Raw genomic sequence first — 17,946 nt, 5'->3', positions numbered from 1 at the left:
CAATAAAAATTAGTGGAATGGATCAACGTTCTAAGTACTTCATATTAACTTATTTCATCTTGACGAAAAACCCCATGAAGTAGAATTATGATCCCTACTTTATAGGTAAAGAAACTGAGGCATAAAGGTAAGTAAGTTGTCCAAGGTCACATAGCTAGGAGCTGTATTTGAGGTTTGCAGTGAGAGCTAATAGCTATTAGAAACAAAGAAAGATAATGTGAAGTTATTAGTGATGCTGTCCCTAAGCTTAAAAAACCTTAGAGTCAGACATCTTCAGATTATCAAATAATAAACTAAAGTAGTCAAAGATTTAGTAAACCTAGAAAAATTCTCTAAATCCATAATTGAAATGTTAGCAGCTTCCATTAAATTTTATCATGTTAATATCAATGTGATTTACAAGTTAAAGAGATTAAAATCTGTGCTACCCAACTACTATATTTGTGTCATTTTAAGCTTGCAGAAAGAAAAGGCAGGATGTTTTAAACTGGTTACCTCAACTGAAGTAGAATCTAAAGAACACAGAAGTTTAATGAGGAAGAACTTTAACCAGGATCAAAATAGCTGTAGAAACACTATATTATAGCCTATTGGAGGCAAAAAAAAAAAAAAAAAAAAAAAAAAAAAAACTATTTGAGGAAAAAAAAAAAAAAAAAAAAAAAAAAGTTCTATATTGGCATTTAGGGAAATGAACTAGTAGATAAAATATCAGAAGTTCCTAGTTTGTGAAAATGTCATTTAAATTTCAAGGAAATATGTTCCTTGAATTTTAATTCTAACCTTTAAAAAAAAAAAAGAAAGAAAACTTGGAAAGGTTAAAATACTACATCAAATGCTATAATAAAGATATAAAATTGGTGACATAAAAGGCCATTCTTTGTTATTAAAAAAAATGCTGTGCTGATAATACCTCATTCAAGCATAATGGAATACTGATACAGGACTTTTTAGAGGTTTTTGTTCATTAAATACTGTTATTCTGTCCACTGAAGTTCATTATAAACTATAATAATTGACAAATCTATTTATCTGATATAAAACCTTAACTTACTGAGGATCTTTAATACTGCCTTCGACAAATAAGTTCAATTTTAATCCAGTTATCTGCATCTTACTGCATTAAATAAAAAATAAATAGTTTATTAATTTTTTTTCAAAGCCTGTCATCTAGAAACGGGCAGGAGCAGACCAACATCAATCAACTTTTCAAGAAAGAAAGAAAAAAAATAAGATCAACGATCACATCACATCTCTTCCTATTAAAGGTTTGGGGAAGAAGAGTCTCTATAACCCAAGTTGAACAAAGTATTCAGTATATCACTAACAAATTGGACTTTCTAATTTTTTGTTTACAAAAGCTGAGTTATAGTTATCTTGATTATGTTTAAGGAAGTAGAAGGAACCAATTTATTTTCACTATTACCTGCTTAGAATCTATGAAGGAAACCTAAAGTTTTCCAAAAATTCATTAGGATCCCAAAAAAGTACTATAAAAACTCCAAGAATTTCACGAATTTTTGAAATGAGTGGTTGTCAATGAAACTGTGCACTGAAAAGTTCAATGAATACCAACATTTACCCACTGATGAAATTTATCACCAAGATCCTAGAATTTCACATTCAGATTGTTCCATTTTGTTTCATTTCTACTACTTCAGATCACTATCAACTCTTGCCTAAATGATTCCTAAAGTCTTTTAGTCTACCCTTACATAGACCACCCATTTCACCACACAGCAGCCAGCCAATCTAAGTAAAAAAGTAAAGTTCAAACTTCTAATAGGTGCTTTAAAAGGTCCTTTATGATTTGAACTCTTCATGTTTTCCTGGCTTGATCCTTTACCCCTACCGTACCCACTCACATCCAACATACAAATACCAAAAAGACAGGTTCTCCCATACACATGCTAGACTTCAGCCATATTCAGCTATCTATAGTCCCTCAAAAGCAACAGTCACCCTGAGAAGCTCTGCATATACTCCTTCCTCTGGATTGTTCTCCCCATCCCTATCTACCTTTTTTGCTAACTCAGACTCATCCTGAAGTCTCATTTTTAAATGCTGTGCCCTTTGCACAGTATTTAAAAAAAAAGAAGTGCCATATTCTATGTAATACCTTCTTTGTCCAACTCAATCCCGCATAGCCCGATTTGATGACCCATAATACCCTGCACTTAGCATCCACGTAGCAATTTTCACTCCCAAACATTAATTATTTATCTAATTTTCTGTCCTAATCTAAGCTACCTGAGGGTAGGAGACAATGCCTTATTCACTATCATGTCCTCGGAATCTAGCTCAATGCTTGACCCATAATAGAAACTAAACAAATTCATTGAGTGAATGAATGTATCATAAAGGTATTTCATTTATAGAGGGGATACAGTTTTGAAAATTTTCATTAAAGAAATAACATCAGAATTGATAATAGAATAAGTCAATTTTAAAAAAAAATTAAGAAAAAGAAATAACATACCTGTCTTTCCAACTCTTGTCCTGTTATGCCAGCCTCTACATGAGCTGTCAAATTGTTCTCATCAACCCAGAGAATTCGATTCTGTTGCAAAGGAAGAAAGAAACCTGATCTACATGAACTACTAATATTTTCTCAGGAAATATAACTTCTGAATTCACAGCAACAAGGGATAAAATAGTGATTAGGCAAGAAGGGTTCCCCCTAACCACCCACACTGGAAACCAACTCCACTTATCCCTGACTATCCAACATGACAACATACAAAGGCAGTATATTATGCAGTCTTAAAACACAGACTGTCGTTATTCAGATGTTAATTTAAACTCCTTCTCTTACCTTAGGCAAATTATTTAACTGTCTAAGCTTATTGTTTCCTCATTTGTAAAATGTAGACTGTAATAACACATAGCGTCGGCTACAAGAATTAAATGAGATACTCCATGTAAAAAAACAGCATGTACAAGTCCTGACATTGTGCAAATACTATCTGCACTACATTAACATAGCAATCATTACCTAATTTAAGAATATCAGAATATGACCTAAGATTAGAAAAAAAAAAATCTGCAAAGACATCTGAATATAGGAGATGGCATCCCTGCTTTATTTTCAATTCAAAACAGGCCAGAGACCCAATGTACAAAACAAAGCATATCCCTGCCTCAGGCTCAAAAGAAGGAACTAAATTTCATCTGGCTCAACTTACCAAATGTGTGACTGCCAATAAAAAATGTTATTTGGCATTCCTATTGGATCTAACTCATATACATATATGAATTTTCATGAATTACTTTCTACTATTCAGAACAGACTTCTTTCCCCTTTCTATCTGGTGAGCAATCAAGTAACATACAGGACCCTCTTCTGGATCCCAGGGAAGCTTTCTTTCTACTTTCATATGTTCAATTTCATGGCAATAACTAATACAGATAAGTCCACTTAATAATAATTTAAAAAGAGCACAACAGACAATACAAAAATAGCAGTTGCTGCCTAAATTCCAAATCTGAACACATACAAATAACTGCACTCCTTAATTCATAAGGCTGTGAAAACATTAAATAAGATGATGTATGTGAATGCATTTTTTGTTTAATGTTACATAAAACTCATTATAATTATACTCTCACTATAAGATAAAAGTAATTTTTTTCCTTTATTATTATTATTATTTTTTTTTTTTGAGACAGAGTATTGCTCTGTCACCTAGGCTAGAGTGCAGTGGCGTGATCTTGGCTCACTGCAACCTCTGCCTCCTGGGTTCAAGTAATTCTCCTGCCTCAACCACCTGAGTAGCTGGGATTATAGACACGTGCCACCACGTCCAGCTAATTTTTGTCTTTTTAGTAGGGACAGGTTTTCACCATGTTGGCCAGGCTGGTCTAGAACCCCTGGCCTCAGATAATCTACCTGCCTCGGCTTCCCAAAGTGCTGGGATTACAGGCATGAGCCACCATGCCTGGCCAACAATAGTACCTTCAATACAGCTATGGTATAATCAGGCTTTTGGTCCTTTGGCAGCTAAATAAAATACAATATTATTAAATTGCAGAATGAAAAGACAAAGAATGTATTAATCTGATGGTACCATATATATATATATATATATGTCTTCTCCACCAACAGACTGGCTCTTGAGGCAATTACATACTCATTCTAAATATATACCTTGTAACTACCAAGAGTTCAAACATATCTTTTGGTAGAAAAAGGAAATTAGAAGTGTCAGAAAAAAACTTCATTCACAGAAAAACCTAAAGAAAACATATAGGCTACCCTATTACATCCCATATATATTACCCAATCCATGTTAACATTCCAGAATAAGCTATTCTTCAGCTATCTTCTGAGGACATAAATTGCCTTTTCTTAAAATCTGGGATAAGGAGACAGGTTGATAGGGAACTTTGCAATAAAATAAGTGTTCACCATCTCAACTTTATCAATGTTAGCATCATTAAAAGTGGGACAATCAGCTATTACACACCTCTAGTGATGTTATGTGACATTTTTTTAAAAGCACATTATAATCTATGAGGTGTTCTTGCTGTTAAAAAAAAAAAAAAAAAAAAAAAAAAAAAAGGCAATGCCTGAATCTAACTAGACTTTATGTGGAACTTCGAATTTAGTGGACATACAGGGCTTAGACAAAGAGTTAAATGACAAGAAGCAGTAACAGACAAATTCAAAATATGACATTCTATACTACAAATAGCCTTATTTCTTTAAAAGTCTGGAACATGCAAAAGAAAAAAAAAACAGAGAGTAAGAGGAGGCTTTTACATAAAGTGAGACTTAAGAGCTACGATAGAAAGCTAATATGAGCCTTATCTGGATCCCCATTTGAACAAATGATCTATAAAACAGGCTTTTTTAATATTGAAAATTGAATGATGACTAACTACTAAATAACATAAAGAATTACTTTTGTTTTTGCCAGGAGTGATAATAATAAAGTAGTTATGTGAGAAATGTCCTTTTTAAAAGAGATTATACAGAAATATTTAGGTTTAAAGCAGCATTGTATTAGAATTTGCTCTAAAACTACTAGGAAAAAAACACAGATAAAGCAAGTATGATAAAACGTTAATAACTGTTTAATCTAGAAAATGGATATACTATTCTCTTTACTTAGGTGTTTGAAAAAAAATTTAAATTTGGTAAAATAGCATCAAGATATATACCTGAGGGTAAAAGGAAACCTACCTTTTAGAGAACTGAATACAAGGGTAAAATGTAATGATGAAACCCATTTAAAACAAAATAGATATTAGATTCTTTTATTTTATTTCTATTTTTGTCACCCAGGCTGGAGTAGAGTGGTGTGATCTTGGCTCACTCCAACCTCCGCCTCTCAGGTTCAAGAGAGTCTCATGTCTCAGCCTCGGAGTAGCTGGGATTACAGGCACACGCCACCACACCCAGCTAATTTTTGTATTTCTAGTTGAGATGAGGTTTTGCTACATTGGCCAGGCTGACCTCGAACTCCTGACCTCAAGTGATCTGTCCACCTTAGCCTCCCAAAGTGCTGGGATTACAAGTGTGATCCACAGCGCCCAGGGGCTAGATTCTTTTTTAATGACAATTAAAGTGGAGCCGATAAAGACAATGTTTTAAATAAATCTCAAATTATTAGATACCATTTGTGAAGTGTCCAAAGAAATAATTGTTCTTGTCTCATCTGCAGGACACATCAGGCCATATGAAACACTTGTTCCTCCTGCCAAAATAGGAAACAACAACTTTATGTTTAAATATTCTGTTTTTAGCTATATTTCTAGGGGAAATCCCTCATCTCAAGTATACAGATAGGCCCGCTAGAAAAGTGATACCTATTACTACTTTGCAAAATACAATTTGCAAATGCTAACACACTAAAAACAAACTCACCTTTATTTTATGCTGTGTGCCAAAATAAAGCAATATTAAGAAACTGAAAGCAATGGGCTTATGTCTCCATCCCTTGGACATGCCACACTCAAGTGACGCCCCTAGCAATTTGGGGAACTCCAAAAACATGATTAGAAAAGTTCTAAGCTGATAATTACCATGGAGAGGTAGCTTAAAAGAAAAAAGACCCATCCTATACAACTAGAGACATGGTTACTTCCTTTCTACCACAATTACAACATTCATTTATCATTTTAATAGAAACAAGCTTAAAATGTCTAGATTATGAGATATTTAAAAACAAATTTAGATGTTCTTGGGTGAAAAAGTGATTTTAATATAGAATAATACATAGAAGTACTTAAATATATGTTAACATTTATTGTCAAAGGAAAAATGCTTTCTTGATATCATTAAAGAATAATACAACGTTCTCTGTTCTTAACCAGATCTAAATCACCATATATCAGAATAAATTCTTGACTGATCCTACCCTATGTTCTGTATGAAAGAAAACATGTGGAAGTTACCTTCCACAAGAAGTATAGGGGCTGTTAATCTGTAAGGTTCAGCTTAATTTTACAAAGTGAGATCATGAACTGTCAGTTAATAACATGATGCCTGTGATCAGTAACCACTATTTGCTTGCCACAGTCATTTGGAATTAGAAAAATATTTCATAATAAATGGCATTTTAGTGCCTTTTTTACATGCATTCAACAAAAAGCATCAGCTGAAGAGGGAATATGGAGCTTCTGGAATTGTTGGGAGTCTCATTACCATTCCTATGCCAATCTCAAAGGTTTATATAGGACATATTTATATTTAGCTTTTGAAAAAGAAAATTCTCTCCATAAATAAACAGATCAAAAAGTAATTACTAAAGCAGAAACATTTTCTTATTAGGCATTAAATCACAGCTTCAACTAGGACCCACAGAGGGAAAAGCCATGAATGAAGGTATACCATATCTCAAACAGTTTAAGGAATCCTACTTAGAACACAAATGAGTATCATAAGTCAATTTTTGAGAATAACCACATCATAATTACAATAATTTTGTTTTCGGTAAGGTGATGCAAATACTTAAAATACAAACATTTTAAATGTAACAAATTTACATATTAAAATTTAAAAAGCACAATACCTACCACCAATTGGTATGATACAAAGGTTATATTTGCATGCTAGATTCACAATCTTAACTACATCATCATGGCATGCTGTTGAAAAAAAGGGAAAATAAATTAATTACAGGGGCATGAATAAAATCTGATAACCTTGCCAAATAAGAACCTGTGAAATTCTTTTTCTAAACTTTTCCTTCATTTATTCACTCATTAACACAATTAGTTAGCTGAGTATTAAAACACTTTACTCTTTTAACTTTTCATTTTGAAATAATTTGACTTACAAAAAAGTTGTAAAAATAGTACAAAAGTTTTCCTTCATCTCACATCCCCAAATATTAACATCTTATACAGCTACAGTCCAATTATCAAAACTAAGCAATCAACACTGATATAATACAATAAACTAATCTACAGACCTTATTCAAATACTTCCAATTGTCCCACTAATGTCTTCTTTTCTGGACCAGAATCAAACCAAAATTTACAACCTACATTTAGTTGCCTTGTGTCTTCTTTAAAAACAGTCATCATAACCATGACAGTTTTGAAGAACAATGGTCAGCTATTTCACAGAATATCCCTCAATTTGGGTTTGTAGATGTTTCCTCATAATTAAGTTCAGGTTATATATTTTAGGAATACTTCCACAGAAGTGATGTTGTATCTTTCTCAGTGCATTACATCTAGAGGTACACAATATTTACATGTCTCACTTCCAGTAATGTTAACTTATAAATACATCATTTGGTTAGACTGTGTCACTAGGTTTCTCCACTATAAGGATACTGTTTCTTATTGAAATTAATAGGTATTAATTGTTCAAATTAATACCTTATTGAAATTTCTTCAAATTGAAATGGTTCAAATTTCTTGTTGAAATTCACAGGCATTAATTTGAAATTCACAGGTATTAATTTAAACAATTCTGGAATTGTTGGGAGTCTCATTACCATTCCTATGCCAATCTCAAAAGGTTTATATAGGGTATATTCATATTCCGCTTTTGAAAAAGAAAATTCTCTCCAATAAATATACAGGTTAAAAAGTAATTTCTAAAGCAGAATAGGTATTGTTTAAATTAGTTAAATTAATATCTAGTAATATCAACAAGAAACACAGTATCCTTATAGTGGGAAAACTTGGTGACACGGTATTTACATATCTTAGACTACATAAAATACCCTGTTTCTCATCATACTTTCACCTACTAATTTTAGCACCATTGATGATTTATTGTTTAAACAAATGTTTACAATATTGTACAAAATAAACTGCACACAAATTCCTTTCCTCTGTACAGAGCTAAAGAGTTCTCTTTATCCTTGTAAAAATTGTATAAGTAACAAAAACCTGACTGGAAGATTTTAAATGCCAAGCAAGAGGTGCTAAGACTCAACCTGACTGGCAATAGGACATTAGTGGAGATTCTTAAGGAGGGGAACAAGATGGCAAAGAGATTGTTTTAGGAAAATCAACCTCCTGATAGAGAGATGGCAAGGAGGAATGAGACGGGAGACAAGAAAACTATGCAAAACTCCAGTATTAGCTGCTAAGAGCCTAGGGACTTAGTAGGTAATAAGAATGCTGAGGAAAACAAATGAATATCCATTTATAAAAGCAAAAATACTGTTCTATAAAAGTTACAATTATCTTGTCCAAGGTTTGTGTAAAGCTAAGAAAACATGTCATTTGTATCATTCCAATTTTTAACAAATATCTGTTTTCAAGCTTTTGTATTAAGCTTATAAAGCTTGCTATCTGTGGTAAATTTACTAAATAGAATACTCATTAATTAATAATTCATAAAACACCCAAAGATGTCTATTAAAAAATCTTCAACAAGGCAAAATTACCTTCTAGGAATGTCACCTAATCAAAAACCTTCCTTAACTATGTTATCTGAAACTGCACCCCCATCCCACTACCATCCTTGTTCACACTACCCTCTTAGATGCTCTGCTTTTCTTTACAGCACTAAACACTATCCAATGTTACATTTTTATTTGTGGATTATCTGTTTCCACTCAGTAAACTGTATGGCACTTAAGAACAGGGATTTTTGTTTTATTCACTGCTTATCCTCAAGTACCTAGCCTGTATTTTCACAGTCCTAAAGTTCTGCTATTTAAGCCATTGAAAATAATGCATAAATACTAAATTTAGTAAGTGGAGTAATTGCCCTTACTCTTAAACAAGCTCTAAGCATCCTAAGCAACACACAGAATTCTGATTCAGATCAGAGCCAGTCTTGAAGACAACTACAATAGATTTCCTAGTTTTATATATATATATACATATATATATATATAAATATATATATATTATATATATATAAAATATATATATAATATATTTTATATATATATAATATATATATAAATATATAAAATATATATATATAAAATATATTTTATATATATATAATATATATATATATATATATATACTACAAGATGAGACACCCACATCTACTCTAGGGAATACCACATTGCCTCAAATTTCTTCATTGTCTCAAAACTCACCCTTCTGCAAAGAAAAACTTGAATTTCATCACCAGTAGGAAATTTACATTAAAATTAAATAAAGACTTCAGTGACTTAATACCTTGTTGGGAAACTATTTCCAAGAAGTCATTATACTAGAATATTCAACAGAATAAAATTATAAACTTGATTCAGCCAGGAATATACCATTCATACTGATTCCTGAAGTATGGAAGGAGTTGGCAAAAGGATTACTGAATTAATCTCCCAAGTGTGTATGGCAGGCTTAAAGAAGCAAGAAACATGAGGCATGAAAACCCTTACAGTTTCACAAAAACCTAGATATACACTGAAAAGGAACTGACTTGGAAATTGGGATGGAAAAAAGTGGAAGAGCAAAGGTGCTAGGGAACTAGTAAAATGGGAAAGATTTTATAAAGCAAAGAAATTTTTGTGAAATATTGACTGTTTACTACATCTGGGCTTTTGAGAATATTTGGATTTCTTAAAATAAAAGATACTTCCACTGTGCTATTCTGTTTTTGTTTTTGTTTAAGAGATGAGGGACTCACTAGTCCAGGCTAGACTCGAACTCTGGGCAAGTGATCCACCTGCATCATCATTCTGAGTAACAGGGACTATAGGCATACACCGCCAAGCCCAGCTCTTTCAGTATTTTAATATTGAAAGACATGAAGAAAATATCTATACGTATACGTAAGGTATACGTAAAAGTTCTTATCAAGATAAATCAAAGGATGGTCTATTAGGTTTCTTGTGGGAGGTAAAAATTGATAAATTTTGCTTTCATGTTTTCCAGTAACAAATGGAATAAACCTCTAAATCTTGTCAACGAAGTAACCTTAAGCTACTAAAAAAACAAGCAGGCAAAACAAAAATATTTCTTCTATTGGAGAGTATCTTTTCCTCAGGAACAGTTAAATTTCTATACTAAACTAATAGAGACAAAAGACTTATTTCATAAATATTCCAAATGCATGGAAGAATATACAAGTATCAGGAAAGTAGTTTCATCTCTGCTACATATGCTCTTGGATTTTCCTCCTGTGTATCTCACCTGCTTCTTGCCCCCACATTGAAGTATAATTTTTCCCTAAGGTAGTCCCTCCAAAGTAGAAGGACCTCATTTAAGAACTGAGAGTCCATGAATGAGTCAATTTATTAAAAAATAGAATATACACCCTGAAAAGGAAGATATGAAGAGAAAAATAATCAAAAATCAATAGAACTCTTTAAAAAATGCAATAATGGACAGCAAGGAACAATACACCTGTTCTGCTTTAAATTATCTGCTAAAAGAGATGGGTAAAAAACCCCTCAGATTTATAAATATGTTACCTACTCCTCACTAAGAGGAAAATTACAACAGAAAGCTCATCCATCCTCTATCCCACGCCAAATCCTAATAATTACTCAAAATTTAATTATTCATTTCAAACACAGTATGTATATACATAATACATAAAACTTGTTTCATCATTTCACCAGGCTTTTTAAAGTTTACAAGCTGATATCAACAAATTATTACTAATATTAGTTTGCAGTATTCAATTATATTAATAATTCTATATATCTGAATGTATCACTGACACTAATTTCATGAAACTTCCAAATAAACCAAAAATACATTTTTCTACTGACTTCTCAATATGATTATTTACATTTAAAATGATGATTTAATTATCAATAACAAAATGAATTGTTAAAACCAATAGTTCAGAACAACCAGGTCAAAAACGAGCTTCAAGGCAATTGTAAACTCTTAAAAACATAGCAATTTATATTTTTTTACAACTCACATGCCAAAAAGTACTAAATTTACTTAAAATTTAGCAATACTAAATTAACGATACAAAGAAAGGAAAACTTACTTGGCCATAAAACTATATCAGGAATTCGTTCAAACATTCCTTCCCTGAGCAAAAATATCTCATGAAGACAATGACCTGTTTTGTGGTTTTAAAAAGAAAAACACAAAAGCATCTTAAATTATAGAAAATTTTTGTTAAAAATAAATAGGGCTAATATAAAGTAACTTACCATGAGCTCTAAATACTCGATCATCTGCCTCTTGTGAATATGAAATATTAGTTTCTCTAAGGTCATGAAGAAAATCTTCATTTACAACAGAAGGAGGTGTATCACTAGGATTTAAGGATGCCTAGAAAGTAAAATTGGTTTCTTTGACTTATTTTTAGAAAAATGAATTTTGGGTACTTCTGTTAGAGAGAATGACTACAAAATGTAGACTTCTTTAAAACATTCCTAAGGTAAGGCTGAAGCATAGGAAAATACTAAATAGCATACACAGAAATCAGCTTTATGAGAGTAACAAATTACAAATTCTCTGACTAATCGCATTCATTTCCAAAGATTGCACTCAATGGGGAAGATAGCAAAGTATCAAATATTCCATTTCACATTATGGAGACTAGGAGAAAGTTACTTGACTTTTGCACTATCTACACTTACACCTGTCAATAAAATTTAGCATTTCTTATTCTTCAACTGCACTTTTAAAATGATGAACAGAAAGCCTCAAAATAAGTAATAAATCCATTTTTATAGAGCTGCTTTAAAACTTACAACATAATTATAAAGTTGATATTCAATTTCACCTAACAAGTAACTTGAAATCTAATCTTCGACTTCAAAGTTAAAACTATGAGACATTGGGCATGTCACCCAACTTCTGTGAGCCTTGGTTTCTTTGTCTGTTAAATTAGATTATTAGCACCAAATGTATAGGGCTATTATAAGGAAGGCAGGTTAAATGTGATAATTTTTTTGAAAAGCACCTAATAGCATACCTAGAATACAGGAAGAGGTCTATAAATGGCTAGCCAAGTAAAATCTGCTACTAGGGGAGGGAGGTGGTAGGGAAGCTATCATACAGTACTTGGAAAAAAGGAAGTATAAGAATATACAAAGAAAAAATGATACTTCCATATACTCTTAATCTCTTATTAAGGTACTACATAATAAATACTTATTGAGTACCTGCCATAAACTAGACACTCTTCAAGGCCTTAGAGTGAGTTAAACAGAAAAAAATATTTTGACCTCATGAAACTTATCCCATAGGAGAAGAAAATAACTAAAAGAACTCCAACAAAATATATTAAAGTTTTAAGTTATTAAGAATTGAAAAGGACTCAAAAACTGGTGAAATTTCTAACTATGGTATGGGGATTGTATCAATGTCAAAAACAAATAATTGCAAATAGTTGAGAGAGCGAGAGAGAAAATTTAAGAGATAAAAAAAGAGACCTCTAGGAAAGGTAAAAAGATGACCACGGAGGGGTAAAATTAGTTGTTCAGGCTAACTTATTAACTAAAATAAAATAACTGTAAATGTTAAAATAAACCCAGAGAGTACTCACTGAATACCTATACCACTTAATAACATGTTGTATACAGTGGGGAATATTGTATAAGACATAGCCCCTGTACTTAGAGAACTTATATCCAGTTACAGAGACATGCAGAATACTATGATACAGCAAAATAATAACACAACAAAAATAAATAAAAACACAACAAAAATAATAAATACATAATATATAATAATTAAATTAAAACACAACAAAAATAAATGCTAAATATTTCATTAGTTTCATATACATACAAAGTTTCCTAATTCCACTTTCAGAAAAGTGAAACTATATGAACAAACTAAAATCCTCAATTGCTTATATCTTAATCGAATTTTTACTTTTTATAATTCTTCAAATATTTTAAAAGTCCTAATATTAAATGTGACTTTACATTTTTATTCTAAATTATTCTCTATTAACACTAGATTATGGTCAGCCTATTAAATAATCTAAAAATAACAGCAACTTATATTTCTGTAACAAAACACTCTTAAGGAAGTTAATAATTTGTACTTTACTACTACCTTGTGAGAGGCAGAATAGTTATTACTCCCAATTCTAAAAATAACCAAGGCTCCGAAAGGAAAAAAATTTTCCAGATAAATCTTAGATAAATTCTGAGACTAGAGTCTAGATCTGTGACACTGAATAACTGCCCCTAACAACCTAATAAGGCCAATGTAATTAATAGGCTTTATAACAAAAAACATGACAGTTGCATTAAATCCAATATAACAAATTACAAAAATAAATCAAACTAATTTGGGTTTTAAAAACACAGTTAAATGTGTTAGTAATAATTTTTGTTTACTTACTTTAGAGGTAGTTTTGTGCTCCACATTTACTCCAAGGGTATTTTGGATCCATTCTTTAAAAGTTGGTAAACCCATGCCACTAAGAGGGTACCTAAGGTACAAAGAAAGTAAAAATATTAGAGCAAAGTATCTTCATTTACATTTAAAGCTTAAATTCTGCTTCTAGTGATGGTCAAGCAGCTCTTATCAAACCAACCCTTTCACATGTTTTGTTCACATAAACTCTGAACAAAAACAAAACAAACAAAACCCAGCTATCTGAAGGCAGACCAAAAGCAGTCAAAACAGGGGAGAAGAGTGATACTTGAAAAAAGGAAAAAATACTATATAAGTTCATAAGTTCCCAGTTTTGTTTTGTTTTTTACATAAGTTTTACCCCTCTGGCAGGCCGTAGCTGGTGCCTCAGAAGGTAATAAAAATGTTGAAAATTTACCGTCTTCCTGGTTTAAAGAACCAGAGTGCAGTGTTTGGGGTAAATGCTGCATCTGGAAAGCATACCAGGAAATCACAGAAAGAAGAGAGTCAAAGAGGAACCTATGTATCAGCTCTCTCCAAATGCCTGGCTGACTCTGAATGACATGTACAGAATATATATTGGAATATTCTAGGCAGCCCAGTTAAGCTTAAAAAAACTAAACAGACAATACAGCTGCTTACCATGAGGGGACAGAATTTAGAGTTTGAGATCAATCAAGTTAATTGCTTACAGGTCTCTTCAGAAGAATAAAACAGAATCCTGACTTCCTATATCATATCATGTACAATGTCCAAAATACATTTCCAATATTACTAGACAAGAACAAACTGCTAAGTATGACTCATAATTAAGAAAAATGACAATTAATGATGACTGACCCCAAAATGACCCAAGATACTGGAAGTAGTACAGAGTTTTAAAGCAGCTATTGTAACTATGCCAATGGACAAAATAGAAAGTGTGCTCTCAGTGAGTATTAAAAAAAAAAAACTTAGCAGAGAAATAAAAAACTATATAAAAAAAGAACACAATAGAAATTCTATAACTGAAACTCTGAGACATTCTATTGGCATCTCATTACAAATTTAATTTGAATTTTACTGAGTACTTATGATACTGAGCATTTATTCATATATCTATTGTCCATTTGGATATCCTCTGTTTTGAAAGTCAGTTCAAATCTTTTGCTCATTTTGCTCCTGGGTTATTGTTTTCTCAATAACATGTAAGAATTCTTTATATATTTATAAAATAAAAGATATACGTATTAGACATTTTCTCTTACTCTGTGATTTATCCTTTCACTCTCTTAAAAAGGAGTCCTATAGTTTGGATCCCAGACCCTCCAGACCTCAGTTGAAATTTGATCCCCTAGTGGGAAGTGTTTGGGTCATGGAGGTAGATCTTTATGAATAGATTAATGCCCTGGGGGGAGGGGAAGAAGTGTGAGTGAGTTCTGCTGGTTCCCACAAGAACTGTTTGTTTTTAAAGAGCCTAGTACCTCCCTATACTCTCTCTCTCTCTTGCTTCCACTCTAGCCATATGATCTCAGCACATACCAGCTCTCCTTCCCCTTCTGCATGAGTGGAAGCAGCTTGAGGTCCTCACCAGAAGCAGGCCCTGATGCCATGCTTCTTGCACAGCCTGTAAAACCATCAGCCAAATAAACCTCTATTCTTTATTAATTACGCAGTCTCAGGTATTCCCATAAAATAAAAAGTTGACCACCTTCAAGGTAATTGAAACTACAGATACATAGTTAGTGTTACTATCATGTATAAAATTCAAAACTACCTTCTATCACTAAAATAAAGTCTTTATATATAAAATAAAGTCTTTATATCTGAATGCACAATATTTGAGACCTTGAAGAAATATCTTGTTTGGTAGAACTTTGAACTGAAGACTTTGCTTCACTATATATAATTCCAGGATTTATGATTTTGCCTCATTATCTACAATTCCAGCAAAAAACTTAACTCAAAAAAAATTCCATGTTTCAAACGTAAGCTTTTAAATTTTACTTTTTCTTGCATCTAATATCTCAGTATTTACAAAACAATAAAGAAAGCCTGATGTATAATCATAAAGCCTAGCATACTGCCAAGGGTTCCAAAAAGTCCCATATAAAATATCATAAAGTAAAACTGGAAATGTTGGAGTCAAAAAGTAAATGATGAAAAAGAAACACAAGAAAAGTTAAAGGAATCAGTTATTTAATCTAAGAAACAGCTGTAGAATGACTTGACTATTACAGTAAAATAATTTGGATTTATTCAACACTCATAAGACTGTACTTAGCATTGCAGAATACATGGAATTGGTATTATGACTCCTATTCTTAAGAAGCAAACAACCTAGCTTAGTCAAAGCTGCAGCAACATTTAATTTGTGGGATGAACACATGGGCAGAGAACATGAAACTTTAACCAGGGATGTGATAAAGGGAAAGCTAAGCACCTATACCAATTGTTGAATCACGGTGACTACTGAATGAATCTTTCCCTTTCCCATGACTGAAGATTAGTGTGAGAACATTAAATGGCTTTAGTTGTAAAATATAAGGTGAGATCAATTTATCACTTTCCCACAGGACTGAAATAGGCTATACTGTAGAAGATACAGAACCAGAACAAGTTTCCAAGGCCAATGAAATCATTCTACATGGAAAGAAAAAAATTCTGTAGACAAAAGTTACCCAAGAGGAAAGTGCACATCAGGACTGACAATGACTAAAGAAAAAGTGACTCTCACTCTGGGGCAGCACATAAGGAGGAACAAAAATATTAGTATATACAATCATCTAGCCTCAGGGTGAGTTCCACAATTGCTAAGCAATTTAACAGCCTTTTCATATCAGATAAAGCTTCAATAAAAAATTATGCCACCGTCTGCCCGTGGACACCGCCGAAGAAGCATCGTTAAAGTCTCTCTTCTCCCTGCGACCATGTCTAAGTCAGAGCCTCCTAAAGAGCTGGAACAGCTGAGGAAGCTCTTCATTGGAGAGTTGAGCTTTGAAACAACCAATGAGAGCCTGAGGAGCCGTTTTGAGCAAAGGGGAATGTTCACAGACTGTGTGGTAATGAGAGATCCAAACACCAAACGCTCCAGGGGCTTTGGGTTCGTCACGTATGCAACTGTGGAGGAGGTGGATGCAGCCATGAATGCAAGGTCACACAAAGTGGATGGAAGAGTTGTGGAACCAAAGAGAGCTGTCTCAAGAGAAGATTCTCAAAGACCAGGTGCCCACTTAACTGTGAAAAAAATATTCGTTGGTGACATTAAAGAAGACACTGAAGAACATCACCTAAGAGATTATTTTGAACAGTATGGAAAAATTGAAGTGACTGAAATCATGACTGACAGAGGCAATGGCAAGAAAAGGGGCTTTGCCTTTGTAACCTTTGATGACCATGACTCCGTGGATAAGATTGTCATTCAGAAATACCATACTGTGAATGGCCACAACCGTGAAGTTAGGAAAGCCCTGTCAAAGCAAGAGATGGCTAGTGCTTCATCCAGCCAAAGAGGTCGAAGTGGTTCTGGAAACTTTGGTGGTGGTCGTGGAGGTGGTTTCGGTGGGAATGACAACTTTGGTCGTGGAGGAAACTTCAGTGGTCGTGGTGGCTTTGGTGGCAGCCGTGGTGGTGGTGGATATGGTGGCAGTGGGGATGGCTATAATGTATTTGGTAATGATGGAGGCAATTTTGGAGGTGGTGGAAGCTACAATGATTTTGGCGGTTACAACAATCAGTCTTCAAATTTTGGACCCATGAAGGGAGGAAACTTTGGAGGCAGAGGCTCTAGCCCCTATGGTGGTGGCGGCCAATACTTTGCCAAACCACGAAACCAAGGTGGCTATGGCGGTTCCAGTGGCAGCAGTAGCTATGGCAGTGGCAGAAGATTTTAATGAGGCAACAAAGCTTAGCAGGAGAGGAGAGCCAGAGAAGTGACAGGGAAGCTATAGGTTACAAGAGATTTGTGAACTCAGCCAAACACAGTGATGGCAGGGCCTAGCTGCTACAAAGGAGGCATGATTTAGACAAATACTCATGTGTATGGGCAAAAAACTCGAGGACTGTATTTGTGACTAATCGTATAACAGGTTATTTTAGTTTCTGTTCTGTGGAAAGTGTAAAGCTTTCCAACAAAGGGTTTTTTTTGTTTTTTTTTTTTGGGCAGAGTTTCGCTCTTGTTACCCAGGCTGGAGTGCAATGGCGCGATCTCGGCTCACCGCAACCTCCGCCTCCTGGGTTCAGGCAATTCTCCTGCCT

At 33.3% G+C, this 17,946-nt stretch overlaps 2 protein-coding genes across 4 annotated transcripts in view; one reads left to right on the top strand and one right to left on the bottom strand.

The window, feature by feature from the left end:
* AGPS (alkylglycerone phosphate synthase) overlaps positions 1 to 17,946 on the bottom strand; it is a 139,405-nt gene that overhangs the window by 92,801 nt on the left and 28,658 nt on the right. For all 3 annotated transcript variants that reach the window (XM_017532649.2, XM_037740023.1, XM_017532651.2), the window contains exons 3-8: positions 13,696 to 13,786; positions 11,544 to 11,664; positions 11,375 to 11,449; positions 7,018 to 7,089; positions 5,617 to 5,696; positions 2,477 to 2,557 (exon numbers count right to left, since the gene is read on the bottom strand). In XM_017532649.2, coding sequence (XP_017388138.1) covers positions 2,477 to 2,557; positions 5,617 to 5,696; positions 7,018 to 7,089; positions 11,375 to 11,449; positions 11,544 to 11,664; positions 13,696 to 13,786 — 520 coding nt within the window. The remainder of the gene's footprint in view (positions 1 to 2,476; positions 2,558 to 5,616; positions 5,697 to 7,017; positions 7,090 to 11,374; positions 11,450 to 11,543; positions 11,665 to 13,695; positions 13,787 to 17,946) is intronic.
* LOC108307326 (heterogeneous nuclear ribonucleoprotein A1-like) lies at positions 16,578 to 17,587 on the top strand. Its single transcript, XM_017532655.2, has one exon. It carries the CDS (start codon positions 16,620 to 16,622, stop codon positions 17,580 to 17,582), a length of 963 nt encoding a protein of 320 aa, XP_017388144.1. The 5' UTR covers positions 16,578 to 16,619; the 3' UTR covers positions 17,583 to 17,587.

This window comes from Cebus imitator, unplaced genomic scaffold (assembly GCF_001604975.1).
Source record: "Cebus imitator isolate Cc_AM_T3 unplaced genomic scaffold, Cebus_imitator-1.0 Scaffold78, whole genome shotgun sequence".
Classification (NCBI taxonomy): Eukaryota; Metazoa; Chordata; class Mammalia; order Primates; family Cebidae; genus Cebus; species Cebus imitator.
The sequence above is the reverse complement of the archived record's forward strand: the minus strand, read 5'-3'. Positions and strand labels throughout refer to the sequence as shown.

Coding starts and splice junctions, on each gene's coding strand:
- LOC108307326 (XM_017532655.2), top strand. CDS start 16,620: ATGTCTAAGTCAGAGCCTCCTAAAGAGCTGGAACAGCTGAGGAAGCTC.